Below are 25,164 nucleotides of genomic sequence, written 5' to 3'. Positions count from 1 at the left end.
CCTCCCTCCCTCCCTCCCTCCCTCCCTCCCTCCCTCCCTCCCTCCCTTCCTTCCTTCCTTCCTTCCTTCCTTCCTTCCTTCCTGTTTTGTTTTTCAAAACAGGGTTTCTCAGTGTAGCCCTGGCTGGCACTGGAACTCACTCTGTAGACCAGGCTGGTCTTGAACTCAGAGATCTGCCTGCCTCTGCCTCCCGAGTGCCGAGTGTGCCACTAGGCCCAGTTAAGTCGGGAACTTTGCTTGGACTTACTGATAAAAGGCTTAGCTATTCTAGTTTAATGCATGTTTGTTTTTATACTCTTTTATCAAAATGTTTACTTTATGTTTTTAGGTGAATCACTAGGTCAATATGCTACATCAGGATTCTCTAAAAGTTATCTTAGCTGGGCATGGAGCCTCACGCCTGTACTCTCAGCAGTGGGGAGCCGAGACAGAAGGATTGCAAGATCCAAGCCAGCTTGGGCTGGAGAGGAAGGCCCTGTGTCCAAAAAAAAAAAAAAAAAAAAAAGAAGTTACTTTATTGTCTTTATTCTTTGGTTATGACCTCTATTTCTACCCATACTGTCCCTCCCCTACCTTTTCCTTTATAATTTCATCAGTGGATTTATTTAACTGGAGACGTATCTATATACTACTGAGTCCATTACTCTGTTACCGAAGTCACTAAGTGCTCTATGACTAAATGACTTCAGGTTTTGGTTAGGTAGCATATTGTGGGCTACAAAGATAAGATTACACCCATGAACCTCCATATATTCCACAAATGTGGTATACAATTTTTGGTCAGAATAAATAAGATAGCAACAAAGAACTCACAGTGACAAGTGCTAAAATCAGTAAAATATGATATGGATAAAAACTAATTGATAAGTACAAGTACGGTGTAATGTCATCGCCTATGAACCCAACCCTTGGAAGGCTCCTTGAAAACCGAAAGAGAGAAAGAAAGAAAGAAAGAAAGAAAGAAAGAAATTAAATGAAACTTAAAAATAAAGTCGTTCTCCCCCTCCTCCAGAAAACACTGGCATAATTCTGATAAAAAAATATATGTATTTCGTATTCTATCACTGGGGTTATAATAAAGTCTCAGTGTTTTCTGTATTAAGGTGATGGAGTCTTTTATTTTATTTTTATTTTATTTTGGTTTTTCGAGATGGGGTTTCTCTGTGTAGCCCTGGCTGTCCTGGAACTCACTCTGTAGACCAGGTTGGCCTCAAACTCAGAAATCCGCCTGCCTCTGCCTCCCAAGTGCTGGGATTAAAGGCGTGCGCCACCACCACCCGGCAGGTGGAGTCTTTTAGAATAAAGAATAAATATTTGTATACAAAAAGAGTACAGACTAACCAAAGTTTTCTGTTCTTTTTCTGTCCTGGGAGAAGGATCTTGAAGCAGCCTATCGCATTACAGATATCCATGACGCTTTGGCTCTCTCTGAAGTGGGGAACGACAGGAAGCTGTTCTTGTTTGGAACTCAGGTGACTAAGAATGGTTCAGAGATACCGTCCACCATGCAAGACGCCAAAGACCTGATTGCACATCTGGCCATAAATATGTAGAAGAGATTAGAACCCACCTGGCCCACTACTCCTCTCCCTTCTAACCAACACAAGACAAGGCTAAGGCTGGCTTAAACCGGAAGCTTTCCACTTTCAATAAAAAATAAGCCATGGCTGTTCTCTCAATGCACAGCGTATAAACAGAGACCGCTAGCTAATTCACTAAGATTTTTGTTTTTGTTTTTTAAGATTTTAACTTTAAAAATTTTTAATTATTTTCTTTGAGAGAAATATGGATTTTTGCTTTCGGTGCTGAGAGTTGAATGATGAACCCTGGGCCTCAGACATGTTAAGCATGCCATCCACCTGGGGCTGTACCCACACACCTGAATTAAGGTTTTTACTCAAAAGTAAAGAATGTGTTGGCAAGCCTTCATCCTACCTGTGGCTTTTCTTTATGTTTTGTGTGTATGTTCATGCGTGTACATGTGAGGTCAGATGATTTTAGGTGTCCTTTCTTAGGAACCATAAATCTTATATGCTAGGGGCTTTTGTTTGTTTGTTTGTTGTTTTGTTTGTTTGTTTGTTGCTGAGGGGTGTTGTTTGTTTTTCAGTTTCCATGAATCAGACCCACATATACATGCTTGCACAGCAAATACTTGACTGACTTAACTCCCATCTTCCCGCCTACCCCCCTTGTGTGTTTTATCAACAGCAATACATTTATACTTATACATTTAAACTTTTTTTTTAATAAAAAAGCAGATATCTTTAAATGTGTTCACTGAACAATGCAGGACAGACGTGTCAGGAAAGAACAATGACGATGCGTGCTCCCAGTCCCAGAGCAGTGACCATGAGTGCTCCCAGACCCACAAATAGAGCTTAACTAAATGCAGGAAGACACATGACACTTGTCTGCTGCCAGCCTGATACACCAGATGAGACACAGAGTAGAAATGTGGTTTTATTTATTTATTTTCAATTTATGAAAGCTTTAATTTATTCCCTCACCAAAGACAATCAGAGGGGGTGAAAGGTCAAGATTTTACTGTCTTCATAACAAAATCGGCTTAGACCTGGATCACTCGGCCCTTTCTCTTCTTGTCGCCTCCCAGTTCAAAATGCTTGCACCTCTTACTAGCCAGCATCCTCTGAGATCTGCAGTTGGGCTCGACGCACTCCGGTCACAGCACGATCTTCTTTGTAGTTTTAGCCTTTTTTCGGAAAATAGGCTTAGTCTGACCACCATAGCCACTCTGTTTCCTGTCATAACGCCGCTTTCCCTGGGCATACAAAGAATCCTTGCCCATCTTGTACTGGGTCACCTTGTGGGGTTGGTGCTTCCCACATTTCTTGCAGAATGTCCAGCGGGTCTTAGGAACGTTCACCATGTTGGCAGGAGCGCTATCAGCTCAGAAAGAGAGAGGAGAGAGCAGCAACCCGAAATGTGGTTTTAAAACAGGCTTTCAGGGCTGGAGAGATGGCTCAGAGGTTAAGAGCACTGACTGCTCTTCCAGAGGCCATGAGTTCAATTACCAGCAACCACATGGTGGCTCACAACCATCTGTAATGGGATCCGATGCCCTCTTCTGCTGTGTTTGAAGACAGCTACAGTGTACTCACATACATAAAATATACAAATAAGTCTTTAAAAAAAAAAAAAAGACAGGGCTTCTTCAGAAGACTTGTTTCGTCTTTTGAGACAAGACCTTACAGTGCCGCCTGGGTGCTGTGTATACCACCACGCAGGGTGTGAGGATTGTTTTGTTGGTGTGGTTGTTTTGTTTGTTTTTAAGATATATGTATTTCATGTATGAGTGCTCTGCTTCCATGCACACCTACACACCAGAAGAGGGCATTGGGTCCTACTATAGACAGCTGTGAGCCACCATGTTGTTGCTGGGAATTGAACTCAGGACCTCTGGAAGAGCAGCCAGTGCTCTTAACCTCTGAGCCATCTCTCCAGCTCCATTAGGAATGTTTTGTAAAAGCAATTAACTATAACTTAGCCGCAGACACGGTAAGTCCAATTTGCAACTAAGATGCTTTGCTTTAATTTACCAATGCATATATATTTGGAAGAGACTTTGGCTCACACATCCTTTTAAAATGAGGAAACTCTGGCAAAATAACCAACTATGGTGAAGATGATAACCCTGTTCGTAGCACACAGTTGTCTCTGCCTCCACGCTTAAGTTACAATAGTAGGTAGTTTAACTGAGTGTATGGCTTACTTAGGGTTTCTATTACTGTGATAAAGTACTATGACGAAAGGCCATGTGGAAAGGAAAGGGTTCATTTCATCTTACAGCATATAGTCCATCATCCAGGGAAGTCAGGCCAGGAACTGGAACAGGAACCTGGAGGCAGAAGCTTATACAGAGGCCACGGAGGGGAGCTGCTTACTGGCTTTCTCCCCTTAGCTCGCTCAGACTGCTTTCTTATACAACTCAAGACCACTTGCCTAGGGGTGGCAACGCCTACAGCGCACTGCGTCCTCCTGTGTCGATCATCAATCAAGAAAATGCGTCCCAGTCTTGCCTACGGGCGGGTGTGGTAGAGGCAGTTTCTCAGTTGAGGTTCTCTCTTCCCAAGTGACTCCGGCTCGTATCACACTGACATAAAACTAGCCAGCACAGTTATGTATACAGACATCATGTTCTTCCTCCGAGAAGTGAGTTCTTCCTCACGCTCAATGCTGCAGTGTCATGTTTAGCTGTATCCTAGCACACGAGTCACTCGGATAAGAAAACATCAAAGCTCCTCTGCTCGGGCATATGCAAGTTGGATTGTACATTGATTCGGGATTACTGGAAACCTGGGATTTTAGATTCTGCCCCAAGCCTTCCATGAATGGACCCATGGACACATTCTTTAATCACTCTGGTTTTCTCCTTGTGAAAAGATTGTCTCAGATGCAGACCCCTTCCAGCTCAAACTCAGATGCTATATGCGTTTTCTTAGGACATCTAAACCCTTGGGTGCCTTTACCAGAGGTGAGAACAGTTTGGGGGTTTGATCACATTCTGATCTTAAATTCTATATTTTGGTAACAAGGTACGTGGCCGGAGATTGTCCTCTGAGGAACAGCTATTGAGAAACAACATGTCTCTCATTGCTTGACGCTGACATGAAATAAAGTAAGAGCTCTGTACTGGAGATATCTCAGGCTAGTGACACAGAAACATGTCACAAGAGCTCTAGCGGAAATGAAGCTCACCCAAGCTATTGTGTTGTCAAAGGGGCTGCCTGGCTGGTAATTTTCCCATCATGCTTCATTAGGTGACATTTATTTCCTTGGAGAACCTGGTATCAATTGCCAGCTTTCCAAGCTTAGAAAATATGGGTTCAAAACACCCAAGAGGTGCACGCCAGTTTTGCTTATTCTCTTTGTAAACATTTATTGAGCACCACTGAAGTGCTGGAACTTTTCAGTCTGAAACAGTGGAAATCTAACTCACATTTGTCTGTACCGGAAAAGGGGGTTAGCAACCAGCGTAGGAAGCGCGACGCATGCGTATTGGGGTGCGTGTGCTCGACCTCCTGATGTGCACAGTGGCAGGTATACATGCACGTACAACACATATACAGAAATGTAATAAAATCTTTAAGCATTTTATGGATTGGATGTTTTACCTGCACGTTCGGAAGTGTACCGTATGTGTGTGCCTAGTTCCTGAAGAGTCCAGAAGAGGATGCCCGATTCCCCGAAACTGGAGTGTAATCATTTGTGAGTCACCACGTGGGTTCTCTGCAAGAGCAGCGAGTGGTCTTCAAAAACCCTTTTAAGCATATGTGCGATAGCTGGGTGTATGTATGGGATTACATCACATATATGCAGGAGCCTGCGGAGATCAGAAGTAGTGCTGGACTCCCTAGAAATGGAGTTAAAGACTGTTGAGAGCCACCGCGTAGGTGCTGAGAACTAAACCCAGGTCCTCTCTGTAAGAGCAGTAAATACTCTTTGTGAGGAGCGGGTGTGGTGACCATGCCAAGGTGGCGCCTGGGACGGTTGCCAAGTCTTATGACTAGCACCTGACTTCCTTACACACCCCTGAAGAGCCACGCCCGCAGGCTATACTGCGCAGACTCGCTGCTATGCATTATCAGGCCATCTAAGGAGCCACACCTTGGGCGAATTGAGAGCCCCTGCGTGGCAGGATCCGAGTGGTGCAGGCACAGGGACTTAAGGGCAGACAGGGAGGGGCCTCCGGGGCTTGTTTTGGACATTGTTAAGGTTCCTGAATAAACTGCTGTGAGAAGAACTCCGCGTGGTGTCGCTCCTTTCTGCGGGTCGGAGCGAGAGCAACAACTCTTAAGCACTAAGCCATCTATCCAGGGCTATAAGTGATCTTAATAGCTGAGCCATCTACTCCAGCCCCCCAAATGTAATTAGATCTTTAAATGAGTTTAATGCAACAGATTATCTGGTACAGTCATATCCTAGAATGAGTCTCCTAGTTCCACTCCTATTAATTTCCACAAAAATGTTGTCTTTAGTTTTTTTATAGGATAGTAAATTCAAGCACCCCAAATTATGTAAATGGTGTCTTTATAGCTGTATATTTTGAAATGTTATTTCTTAACATTTTTAGTTCCTTCCCTTGAAAACAAGCACACGCTGAAACCCCATCAACTCTGCCCTTCTTTCTCATACTATTTTGGTGATGAAAATGGGCATTTTCCAGGCTTTGACACACATGTGCGTGCATGCACGCACACACACACACACACACACACACACACACGCTCGAGTGCATGGTAGGGGCTGTAAAGATGGCTCATCACTTGAGTGCTGTTTCTGCAGAGGTTCCCAGTTCAGTTTCCAGCTCCTTTGGCAGCTCCTGACTGCCTGCAATTCCAGCTCAAGGGGATCTGATGCCTTCCTCTGGATTCCATGGGCACCGATATGAACAAGTGTACATCCTTACACAGACACACACAGACATAGCATTAAGAATAAAAATGCACAGAAGTCAGCACAATGATTCACACCTGTAACATTACTTGGGAAGCTGAGGCAGGAGGATTGCCACAAGTACAGGAGTTTGAGGCTAACAGAACTGAATAGTTCCAGGCCAACTTGAACTGCTGAGTAAGTTCGTCTCAAAAAAAAAAAAAAAAAAAAAGTGGGGAGGAGAGACTCGGGAGAGGAGGAGCCCTAACAAACAAGGCTACAAAAATCTTGGTATATTTCAGAAGTATCACTATGAATAAGTACATGAACACACAACTGTGCTGTTCACAAGATTAATTACATGATCAATAAGACTAATTTATCTGCAGTGATAGCCTAGGGGTCTTGGTCAAGTTCGCTTTCTCTGCCAGCTCAGTGGTTAAGAGCACAAGCTGTTCTTCCAGAGGACTTGGGTTCAATTCCCAGTACCCACATAGCAGCTCACAACTATCTGTAACTCCAGTTCCTGGATATCTGATACACTCACACCAATGTATGTAAAAATAAAGTTAAATTAAGAGGTCAAAAAAAATTAACAGGCAGGAAAGTCTGCAGCAAAACAGGCTACAGTAGACACATCTCAAGCACCATAGAATTAGCAGTTGGAGAAAAGTATTTATTGGGGACAAAGAAACACACGTGCAACCAACACAGAAATTAAAGACCCTCTGCAGAAAGGGACTCCAGATTGGGGTCTTAAAGCTTCAGGACAGTTTTCCTTCCCTAATTTAGGGTTGGTGAGTTCGATTGGCCCAGAACTGCTGTGAGACACCAGGCCTTAAACTTGTAGAGACAGTGTATCAGCAGGACGGCTGCTGGTGGGAGAGAAAAGCCTGCAAAGCTTTTAAGTTTCCAGGCTTTTGTCTCAAGTCGGGAGACTGAGGAAGAAGCTCGCCACCTTTATTATCTAGTCGCGGCCTCTCCCTATCTCACAGTCCAACGCCTCGTCTCGTTTTTTTTTTGATAACGAGCCGTGTAACGGTACACAAGAAGACATTGAACGTGTGTATATATTTAGAACCTGTTGAAGTGTTTTTGTTGTGAAGGCTTGCAGAATTTCACGTAAAGAAGCGGTTACAGCTATACACTATTCTGATAAATTCTCAGCTTGGATCAAGTGCCAGTGAACGTCCTCCCCTTCACAACCTTCATTCCAACTGCAGAATTCTTATTGCCTTAGTGATGGCTGGTGGGGATAGTCTTAAAAATCTCCTATCCACTCCCAGCCTTTGTAAAGAGTCCGTGTCGGGAAACCTCGGAAATCTAACCAGTCAGGAAGCGTTTATAGTCTTCTCCGTTCATACCGGAAGCGGGAGCAGGAGCCCTCTCCCCAGGCTCTGGCTCCTGGGGTGTATCTAACAAGAGACGCACCCTAGGAGAGCATCATGTTTCCATAGCAACCGGTGACCCGGGCGCAGAGGCCGGAGCGGTGGGGCGGGGCTAGGCGGTGGGGGCGGAGCTGAGTCTGTCCGGGGCAAGGCGCCGGCGGCCCCGAATCACCTGTCCACTCCGCGGACTGAGCTTGGGCGGCTGGCGGAGAGTTTGAGCCCCGGGTAGTCGGAGCTGCTAACCGGAATGGAGGAAGGAGACTTCTCAGGTTCATCCGTGCGATCCGAGGTGACGGATGGGCAGAACACCACGAAGACGACAGAAACACACACAACCTCTGAATTCCAACCGAAGCCCCTTGTGCTCAGGCTCCTGGAGGTGCAGAATGGTGATGAGGCCGAAGCGGCTGGGGAGGAAGGACAAGAAGAGAACAACGAAGCGTCCAAGACTCACAAATTCTATGAGCCCTCCGTATCCTTCAAGTCCCGTCACTCCAGTGATTCCCGCAAGGCCAGCGATCCTCCTCAGTCCCGCAAGGCCAGTGATCCCCTGGAGTCCCGCAAGGCCAGTGATCCCCTGGAGTCCCGCAAGGCCGGTGATTTCCTGTCCCCCAAGGACAGTGAGCCCCTTCAGTCATCGGAGAGCCAGGACGATGGAAAAGATGACTTGTTTCCCAACGCAGTGATTACGACCTCCCCATCTTTGATGGCCAGATACCTACCGCGGCTCCAGCTGACTTCTCTGAGAGGTAGGTTTAACCCTGACCCCGCCGAAATCCAGCCATCTAGAACTCGGGATTCTGCGCTAAATTTCCGCGTGTTTGAAGGAACTTGACGCTACCTGCTGCTTTGCAGCCGCCTCCCTTTGCACGTCAAGGAATCCAAAGGGAAATCGACACCCTGATAATGACAGAAGCCACCACACACTTCCACGATTGAACCTAGTGCCTGACACACACTAGGCAGGCATTCTGGGCCAGAAATCTTTCCTAACCCTTCGGTTCGGTACACCATTGCATCCTGCTAGGTTACACCTCGAGGTTTTGGGTTTTTGTTTGTTTGTTTGTTTGTTTGTTTGTTTTTTTTTTTTTTTTTTTTTTTTAACTAAAACAGCTGACCATTTTATTTTCACGTTTCCCAATGTAAGTGAAAACAGCCCCTTCTGTATCACTTCTTCCTCTCTGTTATGAAGGAAGGTCCTGGCCATGCGTCTAGTAAGCACTCAGGCTCAGCACCAAGATCTCCTGGTCAAACAGCACAATACAAAACGATGAAGAGCGAGCGCTTCTGCTCTTATCTGTCTGGCCGGGTCATGCCGGGCCGTGTGGGCACCATCATCGGGCGGGCGGGGGGTCTCATCGTGGGAGGCCCGGGCATCATGGGCATGTGGCCTCCCATGGGCGGTCTCATCCCAGGAGCTGGTCCCACAGGCATCATCCCAGGAGGAGGGGGGCCCATCATTGGCATCATGGGAGGGCCTCCCATGTGGGGTGCAGGCATCATGCCAGGCCGAGGAGGACCCGGGAGACTGGGGGGAGGCGGGATCATGGCCCCTGCAGGCGGAGGAGCAGAGAACGGAGCGGGTGGGATCTTTCCTTGTTGAAATGCAGCCGTTGTCTTGTCAATCAGGCTCTGGGCCTGCTCTTCCATCCATTTCTGGTAATAGTCTTTCACATTCTCTTTGTGTTTCCGACCACTGCAGTGTGTCTTCCTCACAGATGGGGAATCGTGGGTAAGATATGTATCACAGTAGTCACAGTAAAACTTAGGCATGATGCTCACAGGCCGTTGGCTACCCCTTTTGTTTGTTTTAAATTTTTAAAAAGAGTTATGTATAGTGTTCTGCCTGCATATATGCCTGTACGCCAGAAGAGGGCGCCAAAATAACATCGCAGAGGGTTGTGAGCCACATGTGGTTGCTGGCTCAGGACCTCTGGACCTCTGGAAGAGCAGTCAACTTGGCTTAACCGCTGAGCCATCTCTCCAGTCTGTCTTTTAATAATTTCTCTTACTCCCTAACCAAAGACAGATCCTCAAAGGGAGGATGTTTTTGTCAGTGTCTGGTGCACCTGCCCAGGGAAAAATCAAACATTCAGGGAAGAAATAAAGAATGAATGGAACAGGTCGTCATCTGGTCAGACCCTCTCAAACTTACAAGGTAACAAGGCTGACGGGGACTTGAATGGAAACGCCCCCCACTGTTACCACTTGAGCTCACTTCTGGCTCTTCACCAGAGACCCTTTGCACTGGACCAGCAATCCCATTTTCTCCCTAAGGATTGCTTCTCGACTGGCCTCAGTTCTACGGTTTATCACTTCGGTCACCCCTTACGACATCTCCCACCACTTTACTGGCTCTGGCTGGCCACCATACTTCTGACAGATTTCCAACCCTGGTAAACCGCAGCATTCCGTATACCCTGAGCTCTCCACTCTTGCTAGAAGAAGTTACATTATTGTCCTGATTGGTTTTATTTTCAACTTCATTACTACAAATTGCAATTAGTACTTGGTGCTTTCTGGGGTAAGTTTCCTCAGGCTCTGACATGACTAAATGCATTCTTTAAAACAAAAAAAGGATTTATTATATGTGTATGAGTACACTGTCGCTATCTTCAGACACACCAAAAGAGGGCATTGGATCCCATTACAGATGGCTGTGAGCCACCATGTGGTTGCTGGGAATTGAACTCAGGACCTCTGGAAGAGCAGTCAGTGCTTTTAACCTCTGAGCCATCTCTCCAGCCCCCAACTAAATGCACTCTCTATTCTCCACCAACCTTCACACTTTAGTCTTTTAGCCAATGGAAGACCGTACTTTATATTTTCTGAAGAGATAGATGCAGTTGATCAGGAAATCACTTGTTTACCACCAGTTTGTTGGCCTCCTGACATGAGTACTCAGAGTCTGCCTTTTCTCATCGTTCAGGGGAGACTTGTGCTTGTTTTTGATGAAGCCACAGTCTCCTCCTATGCCTCAGATTCCACTGGTTCCTGAAGAACTCAGTTCTTACATCTGTCTCCACTCCTCTATAGCGTCAGGCTCTTCTTTTCTAGTGAATCGGTCCTATGAGCAAACACACTCTTATCTTGCAATAACCTTTGACCCTATGTCTTCTTTAGCATCCCCCCCACACACACTGGATCCACTTCCTCCTCTTTCTTTCTTTTTTTTTTCTTTTTTAAAGAATTATGTTTACAACAGTCTCCTGCATGTATGCAGGCCTGAAGACCAGAAGAGGGCACCAGATCTCATTAAAGATGGTTAATGAGCCACCATGTGGTCCTGGGAATTGAACTCAGGACCTCTGGAAGAGCGGCCAGTGCTCTTGACTGCTGAGCCATCTCTCCAGCCCCCACTTCCTCCTCTTGTCTCCCACTTGGCTACCTGCATAGGTCTTTCTCATCTCTTATGTCATCAAAACTGCTGCCATGTACCCCATCCCTGTCCTGTGTGTGTGTGTGTCGGGGGGGACTCTCAGTATCCCTAGGATACTGAGCCACTGGATTTATCATTTTGATGTCTTCATTGGAAGGTGTTGCTCCCTCTCCTGCCGCCTTAGGTCTCTCCTTCTCCCGAGCTCCTTTCAAGTGCTCTGCCATTTCAGACTCGGTCTGAAGCACACTCCCCAGCTACATCCTATAATATACGCTCAATCCTTTGTCTCCTTTTCCCAAAATTTCACTCAACAAGCACCTTTATCCTACTGATTCTACTGCCCTCTGGTTATGTGCCGCTGCTCCCTGTGTTCTGTCTCTCCTTACCTGACCCTCCACAGCCCATTTTGTCCCTAGGTCACATCTAGAAATGTGTTCTCTTTCTTTGTGAAAGTCCCAGGCTGCCCTTGACAGGGATCCTCCTGAATCCTCTTTGAACTGGAATTACAGACACGTGCTACTACACTTAGCTATTTCTTCTGGGGACAGACAGATAATACAGGAGGAAGTTAGACAACTGTGTGGACTGGTCTCTAAACTCATGACCTTGAAACCTCAAGCGGTCGCCTTAGCAATCTCGAACTACATTTCTAAGTGTCTCAGAAGTCATTGCCGATGTTCGCTTTCCTTACTTCCCTCTATCCCTTTCTTTAGCACTGCGTCAGCAAGCATACAAGACCGAGGCTGGAGAGTGGGAAAGAGGGTTTGCTGTATAAGCATGGGGACCCGAGTTCAGATCTCAGCACCTATGTGGTGAATGTGGCTCTTTCCCCCTGTAAACTCCAGTGCAAGGGGCAGATGGGGGAGACAGACAGAAGGATCCCCCTGTGTCAACGGAATACAGTGGAGAATGATCAAACCGGACACCCAGCCATCCTTGCCTGGACTCCTTGAGCACATGTATGTGCAGTCACATGCACACATGCGCACACACAAACACACACACACACACACACTACTCACACTCATATCTTCTTTTTCTCGACCACAATGCTGCACCTAAAATAACCCTTTTCTCCAGTCACCAGTGGATGAACTGTCTTTACATCTATTAATGGCCATTTCTGCCTTCTATTGAATCTCATCCCTTCTAACTTTAATTTTTTAAAAATTATGTGTGTATGGGTGTATACCAATGATGCATGTGTGTGGATGTGCGTAAGGACCACGGTGCTAAGGCGGAGTCAGAGAACTATTTTTCCGAGTCTATTATGTGGGTTCTGTCAGGTCACACACTGAGCCATCTCACCAGCCCCATCTAACCTCTCTCTGATGATTCATTTGGTCCCCTCTTTCCTGGACCATCCCCATTGGGATACAAATATTATACAATTACGGTACCTGAAAACAATCACAGACCTTCCCTCAGCCCCTGTGGACCCTTCCCTTCCAGGTACTACTCTATGTCTCTGCTTGACTTAGAGAGGGACCCCCCCCCCAAAAAAAATCCTCAAAATAGTTAACATGGTTGCTTCAAGGTCATGATTTCAGTGTCCTCTTTTTCTGAGAACTAGTTAAATTAAGATTTCATTCCCTCCACTTAGCCTAGGCTGTTTTTGTTGAAGTCACAATGATCTCCCTTCCTGCCCAAAGCAAAGGTGAACCCTTCACTTGACACATTTCCTTTTATCTCAGGAACCTGTCTTGTTTCCCAGAGTACCTGTATCCCCGTCGGAACACCAGTTTCCCTGTCAGAGTACCAGTATCCCCGTCGGAACACCAGTTTCCCTGTTATCCTACCTCATAAATTCTTCGTGACTCTATTTCCTTTGCTTGGAGTCATCTCTTCCCAGCCTTTGGGTTGAAGCCACCGATGGCTTAGTCCTCTTAGATTCTTCTAGAACTCCCCTTTATTATCCGCATGATGTCATCGGTTCCATGGCCACATTGCCAATAGCTTTTCAAATTACTTGTAGCTTTAACTTCTTCTCAGAACTCAATTCTCTAGCTTCCCTGCTTGACTATCCACATGAAACAAGCTCAATGTATCCAAAAAAGAAAAAAAACTTTGACAGCTTTAAACCACAAACAAATCCTAACTTTGAACTATATACTATGACCCTTTATTAGTACCAAAATTATTATTATATTTTATATCTTGTATTATATTTATTGTATCGTTTTTATGCCTTGCCTAGTTGTCCACAGTTGCCTCCAGGTGGCCATGTGCTTTGGTTCTTAGCCCTACCCTCCAGTTCGTTGTTCACACAGGGGTCAGGGCCGTCTTCTAAAACATGTATTACATGCAGATTTCCTGCTCCCAGCCACCCGAGAGGCAGTTCCTTCCTTATGTGGTTCAATAATCTAAAGTCTCTTTACAGGGTCTCCAAACCTCACCTGATCTAGCCTAACCATTAACCTGACTTTGGTTTCTGAGATAAATTTCCATTAGCCCAGGCTGCCTTCAGATTCATTATGTAGCACAGGGTGACCTTAACTTTCTAATCCTCGTGGCTCCTCCTCCACAGTGCTTGGGATCACAGACATAGGCTGCTGCACTTGGCTATGACTGATGAGAGTCCTCTCTCCCTCAACAGAGCTACATCTCCAGCTCTCTAACCTGATCTTGAACTTGACCTGGCATGTCCTTAACTTTAGGACTCTCATTCTCCCTCCGACCTCAGAATCACGTCACCTTTCTTTGGCTAGGACACTCTCAGATCAAGTATTTGTTCTCTCCTTATACCAAAAATAATACTCTCTGACCTGCTAATTAAAATACACACACACACACACACACACACCCAACTCTAATACGTGTCTCTGCGTTTAGTTCTTTACCTCACTGCACTCTCATGAATGCAAAACTTAATTTTTGTTGGATGAAGACGCTCTTTATTGACTTCTGTGTCAATGAAATCCAATGGGTCCTTTTGTGTCCTGGGTGTTGTAGGAAGATGCAGGGTTAGTACCTGTGAGGGATGGAGAACAGATTTTGGTACTGGATATGCATACAGTAGACACTAGCAGTAGGGTATTGGTATTAGCTTTTTTAATCTCCTGGCAGCATTTTATACATTTGATTATTCCTTTGATATATAGACCCCCTCATGTCCTCTGGGACGGCACACCCTTGTGAGAACAGGACTTAGGATGGGGGTTGGGAGTGGAGAGTGTCCAGTAGGTCACGTGATGAACCTCAGGAAGTTTGAGTCTGGAGACCAACATCAGAGTGCAGATCTGAGTTGATTGCCCAGCCCATTAGCTTATTATATACAGTGTTTGAGCCAATCCCGAGCTCCTAAATCCTTGGCCAATCATATCTCGCCACATCATTGCAGTGCTCTAATGAAAGCCCTGCCTAATACGTAGAAGGAGGGGGGGGAGTATCATCACCTGTGAGGACTTCCATGAAATCGGGGCGGAGGGAGGGTCTCCCTGGCCTCCGTTCCTTTTTTTGCTGTCTCACACCAGGAGCCATCTTATCTAATGGCCTGTGCGGTAGATCAGGACTCTCCGAGGAGTTGCAGGAGCCTGTGGCGCCCCGCTCTCCGTCTCGCTTTTTCCTTCACAAGGTTGACCTCCACACCGCCGTCACACCCTAGTTTATTCTCGGACTCATTCACTGAGTGGCCCCTTCGGCTCACCGAGTGCCCCCTGCATTCCCAAATGTTAACAGATACCTTCTTGATGCTACTATGTCTTCTCTGTTCACTTAGAATCAAAATCTCAGTATGTAACTGAGACTGACCAGATTTCATAATCCTCCTGCCTCAGCCTCCTGGGGGGCTGAAATTGCAAGTGTGTGCCACCAAGTATAATTTTTTTTTCTGGTGCTGCAAATAGTATAAGGTCCTTGTAACAAGTGTGCTGTGCTAGAAACCTAGATGGTGACAATGTCAGAATTTATTGGCCCCTGTGTGAAGGAGGCACAACTGGAGGGTAGGGCTAAGAGCCCCGCAGGCTATTGTGGTCAACTAGGCAAGACCTAAAACAATAATACAATGAATATAATCGGAGATATAAAATACAATAATAAGTTTGGTACTAGTAAAGGGTCATGTGTTCCCAATCTACATTGGAAAGCTTATAGCCAGTGCCTCAGTACTGTAAGAATCACTTGTCATTCTGAGCCTCACGGTTGTGCCGAACAGACAGTGTCTACCTTGAACAGTGAGATATAAAGCCATCTGCCTTTGCCTCTGCACCCAATCTGGAACCAAATTCTGCTTGTAAAATAGTTACCTGGGGGCATCATACAACCAGAAAGCCACTGTTTTCACACAGTACGGAGTGACTTAGAGCCAGGCACAGCTAAATCAAGCACAGTGGGCAGCTCTGTCCTGGTGAGCCACACCTCTAGGTCTCCTTCCGCCTTTATCCTCAGGTCATCAAGCTTACATCCCATAATGATATCTGATGTTCATCTCAGCAGATATTTTAATGTTTTATTTTGACACAGAATCTTGCTACATCGCCCAGACATGCCTTGAACTTGCGATTCCTCTACCTGGGCCTCCCTAGTAGCTAGGATTATAGACCTGTGTTACCACATTATTGTTATTTCCAATCATTAATTTTGTGTGTGTGTGTGCACGCACGTGCGTGTGCATGCGAGTGTGTGATGTATTATGCGTATATTTGGGTGTGTGCGTGCCAAGGGACACATGTGGAGGGTCAGAAAACAACTTTGTGGAGTTGCTTCTCCTCTTCCACCGTTAGTGGGTTGCTTGGATCCATCTCACACTGTCGGGCTTGCATCTGGTGCAGACAGCTAACCTGCTGCGCGATCTTGCCAGCTCCATAATGTGCTGCCTAATGGAGTCTTCGTGTTTTCCATCTAAGACAATAGCACCCACTTGCTCGTGCTAAAACAGTTTCCTGTTCTTCCCAAGTTCCTTTTTTTCCTCACTCACAAAAACAATCACTCACGGCACAAGCTAACTGTTTCCCCGCCCCCCGCCCCGGGGCTAGCGTTATTTCTCACCTGGATTTCTACTTTGGCTTCCAGAGTCATCATCTTATTTTTATCCTCATGCTCTGAAGTCCCGTTGTTACCCCAGCTACAGTAGGTATTTAAAAACCCAAGTAGCATTCCATCTTCTCAGTCTTTCCTGTGGCTTCTAATTGCTCTGAGAGTCAACTTCACAGCTCCTCCAGCCCCAGGCCCCATCCCCCATCCCCCCAACCCCAATCTCCATCCCCTTCCCCTTCTTCCCTTCAAGGCTGAGGCTTGTCCTGATGTTTAGTCAGACCAGTTCCATCCCTCTTCTCCACTCTTTACCCTGTGTAGGTTCCCTGTCCTGCTTCAGTGTCTGCCTCATGCTGTTACCTGCTGGAGCCCTTGTCTGCCCAGGATCATCTCGCAGTCAGTGTGGTTGTTTGAATATGCTTGGCCCAGAGAGTGACACTATTAGGAGGTGTGGCCTTGTTGGAGGAGGTGTGGCCTTGTTGGAGGAGGTGTGGCCTTGTTGGAGGAAGTGTGTCACTGTGGGGGTGGGCTTTGAGAGCTTCCTCCTGGATGCCCGTGGATGCCAGTTTTCTCCTGTTTGCCTTCAGAATAAGGCGTAGAACTCTCAGCTCCTTCTCTTGCACCATGTCTGCCTGCACACTGCCATGCTTTCTGCCATGATGACAATGGACTGAATCTCTGAACCTACAAACCAGCCCCAGTTAAATGTTGTCCTTTATAAGCGTTGCTTTGGTCCTGGTGTCAGTTTCTGGCATTTGGGTCATAGCCCACATTTTGTAAACGTTGGAGAGCTCTTGTGAGGGAAGGTTGCCTCTGTCCGTACCTGAAGCAGATTTTTAGAAATAGCTTGATGAGTCTCCATAGAGTTTCTGGATCAACTTAGAAAACAGTTCCTTAAGCTCCTAGATTTTTCTTGTCAATTCCAAATAACAATTTTTGTTTATTCTTATTAACATTTGAAATATGTATATGCCAAGTATATTTAGGTAATATTTACATAAAGTATCATAGATATGAGGCTGTATTTAGCCAGCATTTTACCATGTCCCTGCTCACTCGGTAATAACTCATCTACCCAATAAACACTGTCTGAGCACCTACTTAGAAGATGTTCTGTTGTCTTTGATGTGCAATGAAGAATAAAGCATTTATCGAGGTTCAGTTCAAAGTGTTAAAACATATAAAGGGTTCTACCTACTATCAGATCGCCTAACAATAACAGCTTATGATTAAAACGTATTAAATACTGTATTCACATAGGCTCTGGGATGTGAGTGAGTGGCTATAATATAGATTCTGTTTTTGAGCTCCTATCTATGTGGTTGGGGGACTGGGTGTGTTCGTAGCAATAACTCATCCTTAGCATAAGAGGAAAGAGGACTGGAGTATCTCACAGGACAGTTACTTCACTTTTCTGAGTTAGCAGACGATGTAGCCTCCTTATAAATAGAAGAAAAGCTAAGGGAAAAAAGCACATCCAAAAAGTGTTCCTTAAAGCCACTCACCTGAAGAGACTGCTTAGAAATGTACCTATAGCCGTGGTTCTCAACCTGTGGACCACGACCCCTTTGGGATCAAATGACCCTTTCACAGGGGTTGCATATCAGATACCCTGCATATTAGATAATTACTTACATTACAATTTATAACAGTAGCAAAATTATGGTTATGAAGTAGCAATTAAATAATTTTATGATCGGGAGTCTCCACAACATGAGGAACTGTATTAAAGGGTCACAGCATTAGGAAGGTTGAGAACCACTGACCTAGAGTATTCAATGTGGATTTAGGGAAATACTTTAAATAAGATTTCAGAAGAGTATAGTAGGAAGTCATAGTGAGTGAAATCTTTCTCCTTCCTCTCAGTGCCAGGGATCAAACCCACAGCTGGGCTGCCTCCTCATGCCCTTGGTTCTGTAGGACAGCATTCACTATGTATAACTCATGCTGGCCTTCGACTCCAGAGCCTTCTGTTTGTGCCTCCTAAGTGCCGGGATTACAGGTGTGCACTGCCACACCCTGCCAAGAATGGTCTACATTTAAAACATTTTTTTTTTGGTTTTTCGAGACAGGGTTTTTCTGTATAGCCCGGGCTGTCCTGGAACTCACTCTGTAGACCAGGCTGGCCTCGAACTCAGAAATCCGCCTGCCTCTGCCTCCCGAGTGCTGGGATTAAAGGCGTGCGCCACCACCGCCCGGCTCATTTAAAACATTTAAAACACATGGCTCAACAGATAAAAGACACACCACTAGACCTGACAACCTCAATTCAATCCTCAAGACCCACATGGTAGACGGAACCAACTCCAGCAATCAGATGGTTTGTTTTAGTACACACACACACACACACACACACACGCACACACAGTGTAAATGCAATTTAAAAACTTTTAAAAAGATTTTGAAATTTGTGAGACTTTGACAGGTACAAAGGGTAGAGTCATATAAAAAGCACACATCTCAGCCCTGCCCTGTCCTCTCCCAACTCCTCTCTGATGTTTTTACGGGGAACCACTAGTTTGCATATCTTTATAGAAACACAAGAAAATTCTGTGCAATCGTAAGTGTGATTTCCCGTTTCTTCCTCCGTAGTAGCGCAGTGCACGATTCTGCATTCTTTATTCTACTGGACAATATAGCATTTCTTTCCTTTTGTTTTGAAAAAAAAAAAAAAAGCATATCTGCCAGGTACAGTTGCTCACGCCTTTGAGCTCAGCACTCAGGAAGCAGAGGCAGGTAGATCTCTGAGTTTGAGGCCAGCCTGGTTTACAGAGTGAATTCTCGGGCAACCAGAGCTACACAGAGAGACCCTGTCAAAAACAAAATGAAACACAAAACAAAACAAAACCATGTCACATCCCATCATCTAAGCCCCTCGCTGCTTCCAGGACCTCACTGAAACAAGTAACATACATAGACACACGCACGGAAGCCATTTGGCGCAGGTCTAGAAGAACTTCCAGAAGATTGCTGCAGAGTACAATTAGCAAATAAGATGTGCCACAACCATGCCTGTCTCCGAGTTTTATTGCTGCAGTGAGACACTATGCCCACAAAGCAAGCTGGGAAGGAAAGGGTTCAGCTCACACTTCCACACTGCTGTTCATCACTGAAGGAAGCCAGGACAGGGACTCGAATAGAGCAGGAGCTGATGCAGAGGTCACGGAGGAGTGTTGCTCACTGGATTGTTCCCCTGGCTTGCTCGGCCTACCTTATAGAACCCAGGACCATCAGCCCAGGGATGGCACCACCCACAACAGACGAGGCCCTCACCCTTTGATCACTAATTGAGAAAATGTCTCGTAGCTGGATGTGGAGGCATTTCCTCAACCGAGGCTCCTTCCTCTCCGATGACTCTAGCTCATGTCAAGTTGACACATAAACCCAGCCAGTGCAGTGCCTGAAGGAGGAGGCAATGCTCTTATTGCGGTTCCTCTTCCCAGGTGACCCTAGGTTTGTGTCCAGTTGACAGCTGAGCCTAATTGTGAGCATGGACTTACTTGTATTTCCACCAACTTATGTGCTACGCCTTCCACTCCTCTGAAGTTACTTATATGAACACACACAGGAATGCACCACCAAGAGATGTATCTGTTTTAGAAATTAACAGTTAACTCGAGGGAGGCGAGCACTAGTGGAGGAGGAAGGAAAATAAAACAAAACAAAGCATCTGTAGTGAAGCCCAGCACAGTGTCATCTGGAACATTCTACCGCTGCAAGCACGCACACAGCTTTTGAAAATACAGAAATCCCCTCTGTCCCTGGCACTTAGCAAATTTCCTTGATAGAGTTCTTCCTTGTCTTGCCCTCCCTCATTGGTATGGATTTCTTAGAAGGCAGGCAGGGCCAGATGAAAATGTCTCCCATGTCATCATTTCATCTTCATTACCCTCTATCCCGAGAAATCTTGGGTCCCAAGTATTCGAGGGCCCGGAAGGCTCTCTCCAGAAGGTGGCAGTCTTGTCCCCCCCCCCCCATGCCTCAGAGTCCCACACCATCAGCCTGTTGGCCAGCTGTAGAGGCTGTGCTAAAAGCAATGGGGTTTGGTTCTGCAGAGTAAAATTGAGACCTGGAGATAGTTTGATGGAAGCTGTACTGTTCTGATGGTCTCTGGGAGGAAAAAGTGTTCATCCACCTTGCTCCAGAACCTTCAGCTGCACGTCGCTAGATCCTATAGAGCAGAAGCAAGATCCCTCCAGGGTGGAGGTCATCTGACCGAATCACAAAGCCTTCCTCCGTGCTGTTTTCAGCCATGCCGGCCCCATGGCATTGCTGTGCCTATGACCCAATGACCCAGCTCCTCCACAGGGCTTTCAGACTTCCTCTTCTGTAAGCTCTCTACAAATTCATCTTCTTCACATCAGCAGGTATCTGGCACATTTCCTTTACACACACACACACACACACACACACACTCACAAACACACAGTTCATGTATCACCTCTAAAAGGTGATTCCCAAACCGTTCTTCCTAAAGTAGGCAACCTCTTCTGCTCACCCAGAACATCACAGGCATTCATCTCTACCCTGGACCTAATAACTTGATTCTTGTCCGTCTTTCTCTCTATCATTTTAATCTACACGGGGACAAGACAGGGACTTTAGACTCCTGGGTTTTTTCTGCTCTAAAGCTTGGAACAGGTGGGTGAAGGGAGTATTCTATATGAACACTTCTGTCACCCTCTAGATTCGGTTGGTAGCTACTGAGTTCAAGGAACCGGTGTCCATGGAGTGTTCTAGATATTTGACAGCATTTTGTTGTACCTTCAAGACAACCCGTTAGAGGAAGCACTATCTGTGTGCCCACTTTACAGATGAGCTAACTGGGACACAGGAGTCAAATGACCAACCAGAGGTCACGCACACAGTAACAACGGATATCAAGCAGGGTAGTAAAAGCCCATAGCCTTCTCGTCATCGTTACCATATTCTCTTCCTCCCTTCATGGGAAGTCCTGGGAGTGACCCAAGGGTAAAGATGACAGGGGATGAGTAGAAAGAGACCGGCTGTATGCTTCGACGTTAAGTGCTCAGCACCATGGTTAGTGATGGTGAATCATGCCTAGTGCTTCCTTACAGGCGTGAGGCTTCTGCTTGACTGTGTGGTACAGGGCATGGCAAGCGAAGCAGAGTATTTCCTAAGTCATGTATAGGGTAAGAGCAATAAGAAGACACACAAAGCTGTAACAGACTCTATAGCACTGGCTCTCAGCCTTCTGAATGCTGTGACCCTTTCATACTGTTCCTCATGTGGTGAACCCCAACCGTAAAATCATTTTCATTGCTACTTCATAACTGCAATTCTGTTACCGTTATGAATGTGATATAAATATCTGATGTGCAGAATAGCTGATATGCCATCCCTGTAAAAGGGTCATTCGACCCTGGGAATCGACTCCCACAAGTTGAGAACTGCTACTCTACAGAGTTCAGACAAGCGATGTGGGATTCTGCTTAATCCCAACCAGTCAGTCATTCTACTCCTCCTCCTCTCTCTCTGTCTGTCTGTCTGTCTCTCTGTCTGTCTCTGTCTCTCCCTCTCCCTCCTTCCTCTCTTCTTCTTCTTCTTCTTCTTCTTCTTCTTCTTCTTCTTCTTCTTCTTCTCTTCCTCCTCCTCCCCTCCCTCCCTCCCTCCCTCCCTCCCTCCCTCCCTCCCTCCCTCCCTCTCCTCCTCTTTAGATTTTTGGTTTGCAGATGAGGAATCTGAGACCTAGTACTTGGGACCAGCTTTCAAATCTGTACAAACACTTGCATTGACTAGGCAGGACTGGCCTTGTGTGGGAGAAAGCCAGGAAAAGTGAAATGTTTCAGAGGCCAGGAGCCATACTGTATTTGTGCTACAGGTCGGCAAGCAAGAGGACAGACTGGATGGGTGAAGTCTTCCCTGGTGTCCCCAAAGAAACCCTGCTGCCCTTGAGTTATGGGGTTCTAGCTTGAATATTCAGTTCTGAGAGGAGAAAGCTGGATAGCGTGGGAGAACCCACGAAGCAGGGAGTTAGAATTTACTTTTGGCCTTACATTTTTCAGTCTAAGGAGTGAGGTGGGTAGACTGGCCAATCTTTATGGGGACCTTTAGCGTTTAGAGTTTGTAGTGTATGTACACACACACATGCACACACACACACACACACACACACACACAATTTATTTTTGAGACAGAGTGTCTCTGTGTAGCCCTGACTGTCCTGGAACTAACTCATTTTGTAGATCAGGCTTCCTGGAACTAACTCATTTTGTAGATCAGGCTGGCCTCAAAGTCAGACTGCCTCTGCCTCCCGAGGACCGGGCTTACCACCTGGCCTATTTATTTATTTATTTATTTATTTGGGTTTTTTCAAGACAAGTTTCTTGTTTAGCTCTGGCTGTTCTGGAATTCACTCTGTAGACCAGGCTGGTTTCAAACTCACAAAGATCTGCCTGCCTCTGCCTCCTGAGTGCTAGAGTTAAAGACATGCACCACCACTACTTGGCTTGGTTTGTTAATTACTGATTTACTTATTTCGTTCTTGGTGTTGTTTTATTTTTTTTTTTAAGATAAAGTCTCACTACATAACACAGACTAACCTCAAACTGAAACTCCTCCTGCCCCAGCCTCTCGAGTACTGGCTTTACAGTGTACTATGGATACTTCAGGTGACCTGTTTGACTTATGACTCAAATGAGGGCTTGCAGGGAGTCTGTGTTTTAATACAGTTGTTTCCTCTGTACACATTGCTGCCAAAGTGTGCTGCCTATTTAAATATATAAGCGTTTAGGCAAATGGATATTCATAATTGTCTTTATTTAGCTGTCCACATGAGACTAAAACAATACACCACAATAAGTGACATCATTAGAATTATTTTTCTTTTCCTGCTTTTGTTTTTTAAATCCATCACCAGCCACAAATTTCCCTGTTCGAAATTAATTTCGGAAGCATCCACACGATCACGCAGTGTGTAACACTCATGTTCACCTGCTACTGTTTCCTCCCATGAGGCACATGAGCTCTGTGAGTTTAGGACTGGGACTTGTGTCCCCTGCTTCATCTCTTTTCTAACTTCATGTCCTATTTTTCAAAATTGTTATCAATAATCCAGAGTCTAATTTGCTCATGGCCATGCCATCGACTGGGGCCTGGGCAGTCTACCATCTTCCAGTCCCCAATAGTTGAGTGACTACCACCCCATCAGCTTCTAGTATCTTCTCTAATGGGGTGGGGTTTGGGGCTCCTCCCCCACCCATGGTGGGATTTTAACTGACGTGATGTGTCGGTCCGTGCCTGTACCCACAGCTGCTGAGTTGGTGTGTGAAACAGCTCTGTTCTATCCAGAAGCCAGCACATACCAGCTCTTTACCCTGACGGCTCTTAGCATTCTTCCTGGATGTTGGATAAACCAACCTTATATTTGTCCCTTTGACTAGTTTTAACCGTTTGTTTTAGTGTCTACCTACCACAAAAAGAAGCTTCTTTTTGAACTAGTCTGACCATTTAACAAAACAATGGTAGGTTCCCCTCGTGCCTATGGTTATGGGCTTTTGGCCATGTTTATAGTATCAAGCGTGAAATAATTCCTATAGAAAAGGCTTCCTATCTCCTCAGAGAGCAGCTGGGTCCCTCCATAACCATCAGACCACTATTACACCAGTGGGCGTGTATCGCCTGGCAGCTTGGAATGGTAGACTAGGCAGGGCTCAAAAAGAGATTTCTTATTTCTAGTATTTCATTTAAAAAGGTTTTTATTCTGCTCTTTTGGGGTTTTTTTTGACATGCATAGTTAACATCCCTAGTGTCACTCTGAAAAACTGAACACACCTTTTCAGGTCTTGGTTTTGAGTTTTTTGTTTGTTTGTTTTTAAAAGAAATCTTTAAGTACACAAAATAGTGTTATATTCAAAAAAAACTTGTGTATTCATCATCTAGTTTCAACAATAATTAAGTTTTTGGAATCATGTCCTTTTTTTTTTTTTTTTTTTTTTTTTGCTTTTATTTTTTCGAGATAGATTTCTCTGTGTAGCCTTTGTTGTCCTGGAACTCTCTAAGTAGACCAGGCTGGCCTTGAACTCCCAGAGATCCACCTGCAGAGTGCTGGGATGAAAGGCCTGTGCTTCACCACTGCCCTATTGGAATCCTGTTTAATTCAGGATTTTCTTCACTGCTTTCTCCAAATTTGGGGGGGCACCCTGCAAGACAAATTTGTTTTAGAGAAAATTACAGACACCATGGCATTTTACCCATAAATACCTTTAATTGCTAAGGATTTAAAACTTCTCAATAACTATGACATTATGATAACCAAATTTAGTTATTTTCCAAATACCCACAGTAAATAGTTAAGCTCCATAATTGTCTCAAAACTGCATGTCTTTTAAAAAGTCATTCATGGTGCATACTGTGATTGCAATACACAGAGGCAGAGGCAGGAGGATCACAGATTCAAGGCTAACCTGGTCTAGTTAGTTAGGCAGTTCTAGGCTACGCTAGACTGTATATAAAAAAATTATTACACAGAGAAACCCTGTCTCGAAAAAACCAAAAAAAAATTATATTAAGTTATTTTTTTTCCTTTAATTGCTCCAGTTAAGACACAGGGCCACACATTTGGGGACTATTACTAGCATGTATTGCTCTGTCTTTTTGAAACATTATTCATTCATTAGAAATAGTCGGTGAAATAGCCCACTCTTTGCATGTTCTGTAGAATCTTAACTTGTGCTCCCGGCTGCCACTCTTATAGATTGAGGATTGCTTCAGTTCAGGACAAATTCTTTTCATCACTGTGTGCTTCCGGGGACTCACACTTGGGGTGTCGCACTTGATGTCTAGCTCTCCCACTAGTGGGGCATCTAGGCTGGATAAGGAGACATCACCGTTGTCCCTCTTTTATTTCCCCCAATGGTTTTAGCCAGTCATCTTTTTCATTGTCTGCATCCCATTGGGTCAACCAGGAGCTCTGTGTCTGATGCTCTCCCTGGAAATAGTTCATGTGACAACCGAATTCTCTCTTTTCTTTTTTTTTCTTTCTTTTTTTTTTTTTTTTTTTTTTTTTTTTTT

The 25,164-nt window shown here is 45.3% G+C and overlaps 2 protein-coding genes and 2 pseudogenes across 2 annotated transcripts in view; 2 read left to right on the top strand and 2 right to left on the bottom strand.

The window, feature by feature from the left end:
- Arl9 (ADP ribosylation factor like GTPase 9) overlaps window positions 1-1,666 on the top strand; it is an 8,910-nt gene extending 7,244 nt beyond the window's left edge. Inside the window, exon 4 of the mRNA XM_028780835.1 lies at window positions 1,377-1,666. Coding sequence (XP_028636668.1) covers window positions 1,377-1,553 — 177 coding nt within the window. The 3' untranslated portion in view covers window positions 1,554-1,666. The remainder of the gene's footprint in view (window positions 1-1,376) is intronic.
- Window positions 1,667-2,566: 900 nt separating this feature from the next.
- Window positions 2,567-2,925, bottom strand: LOC114632249 (annotated as a pseudogene).
- A 4,974-nt stretch (window positions 2,926-7,899) lies between these two features.
- Thegl (theg spermatid protein like) overlaps window positions 7,900-25,164 on the top strand; it is a 45,395-nt gene continuing 28,130 nt past the window's right edge. The window contains exon 1 of the mRNA XM_028780826.1: window positions 7,900-8,530. Within this exon, the coding sequence (XP_028636659.1) occupies window positions 8,029-8,530 (502 nt within the window). The 5' untranslated portion in view covers window positions 7,900-8,028. The remainder of the gene's footprint in view (window positions 8,531-25,164) is intronic.
- Window positions 8,877-9,574, bottom strand: LOC114632278 (annotated as a pseudogene).

This window comes from Grammomys surdaster, unplaced genomic scaffold (genome assembly GCF_004785775.1).
Source record: "Grammomys surdaster isolate TR1022 unplaced genomic scaffold, NIH_TR_1.0 372, whole genome shotgun sequence".
Classification (NCBI taxonomy): domain Eukaryota; kingdom Metazoa; phylum Chordata; class Mammalia; order Rodentia; family Muridae; genus Grammomys; species Grammomys surdaster.
This window is presented reverse-complemented; position numbering and strand designations above follow the sequence as displayed.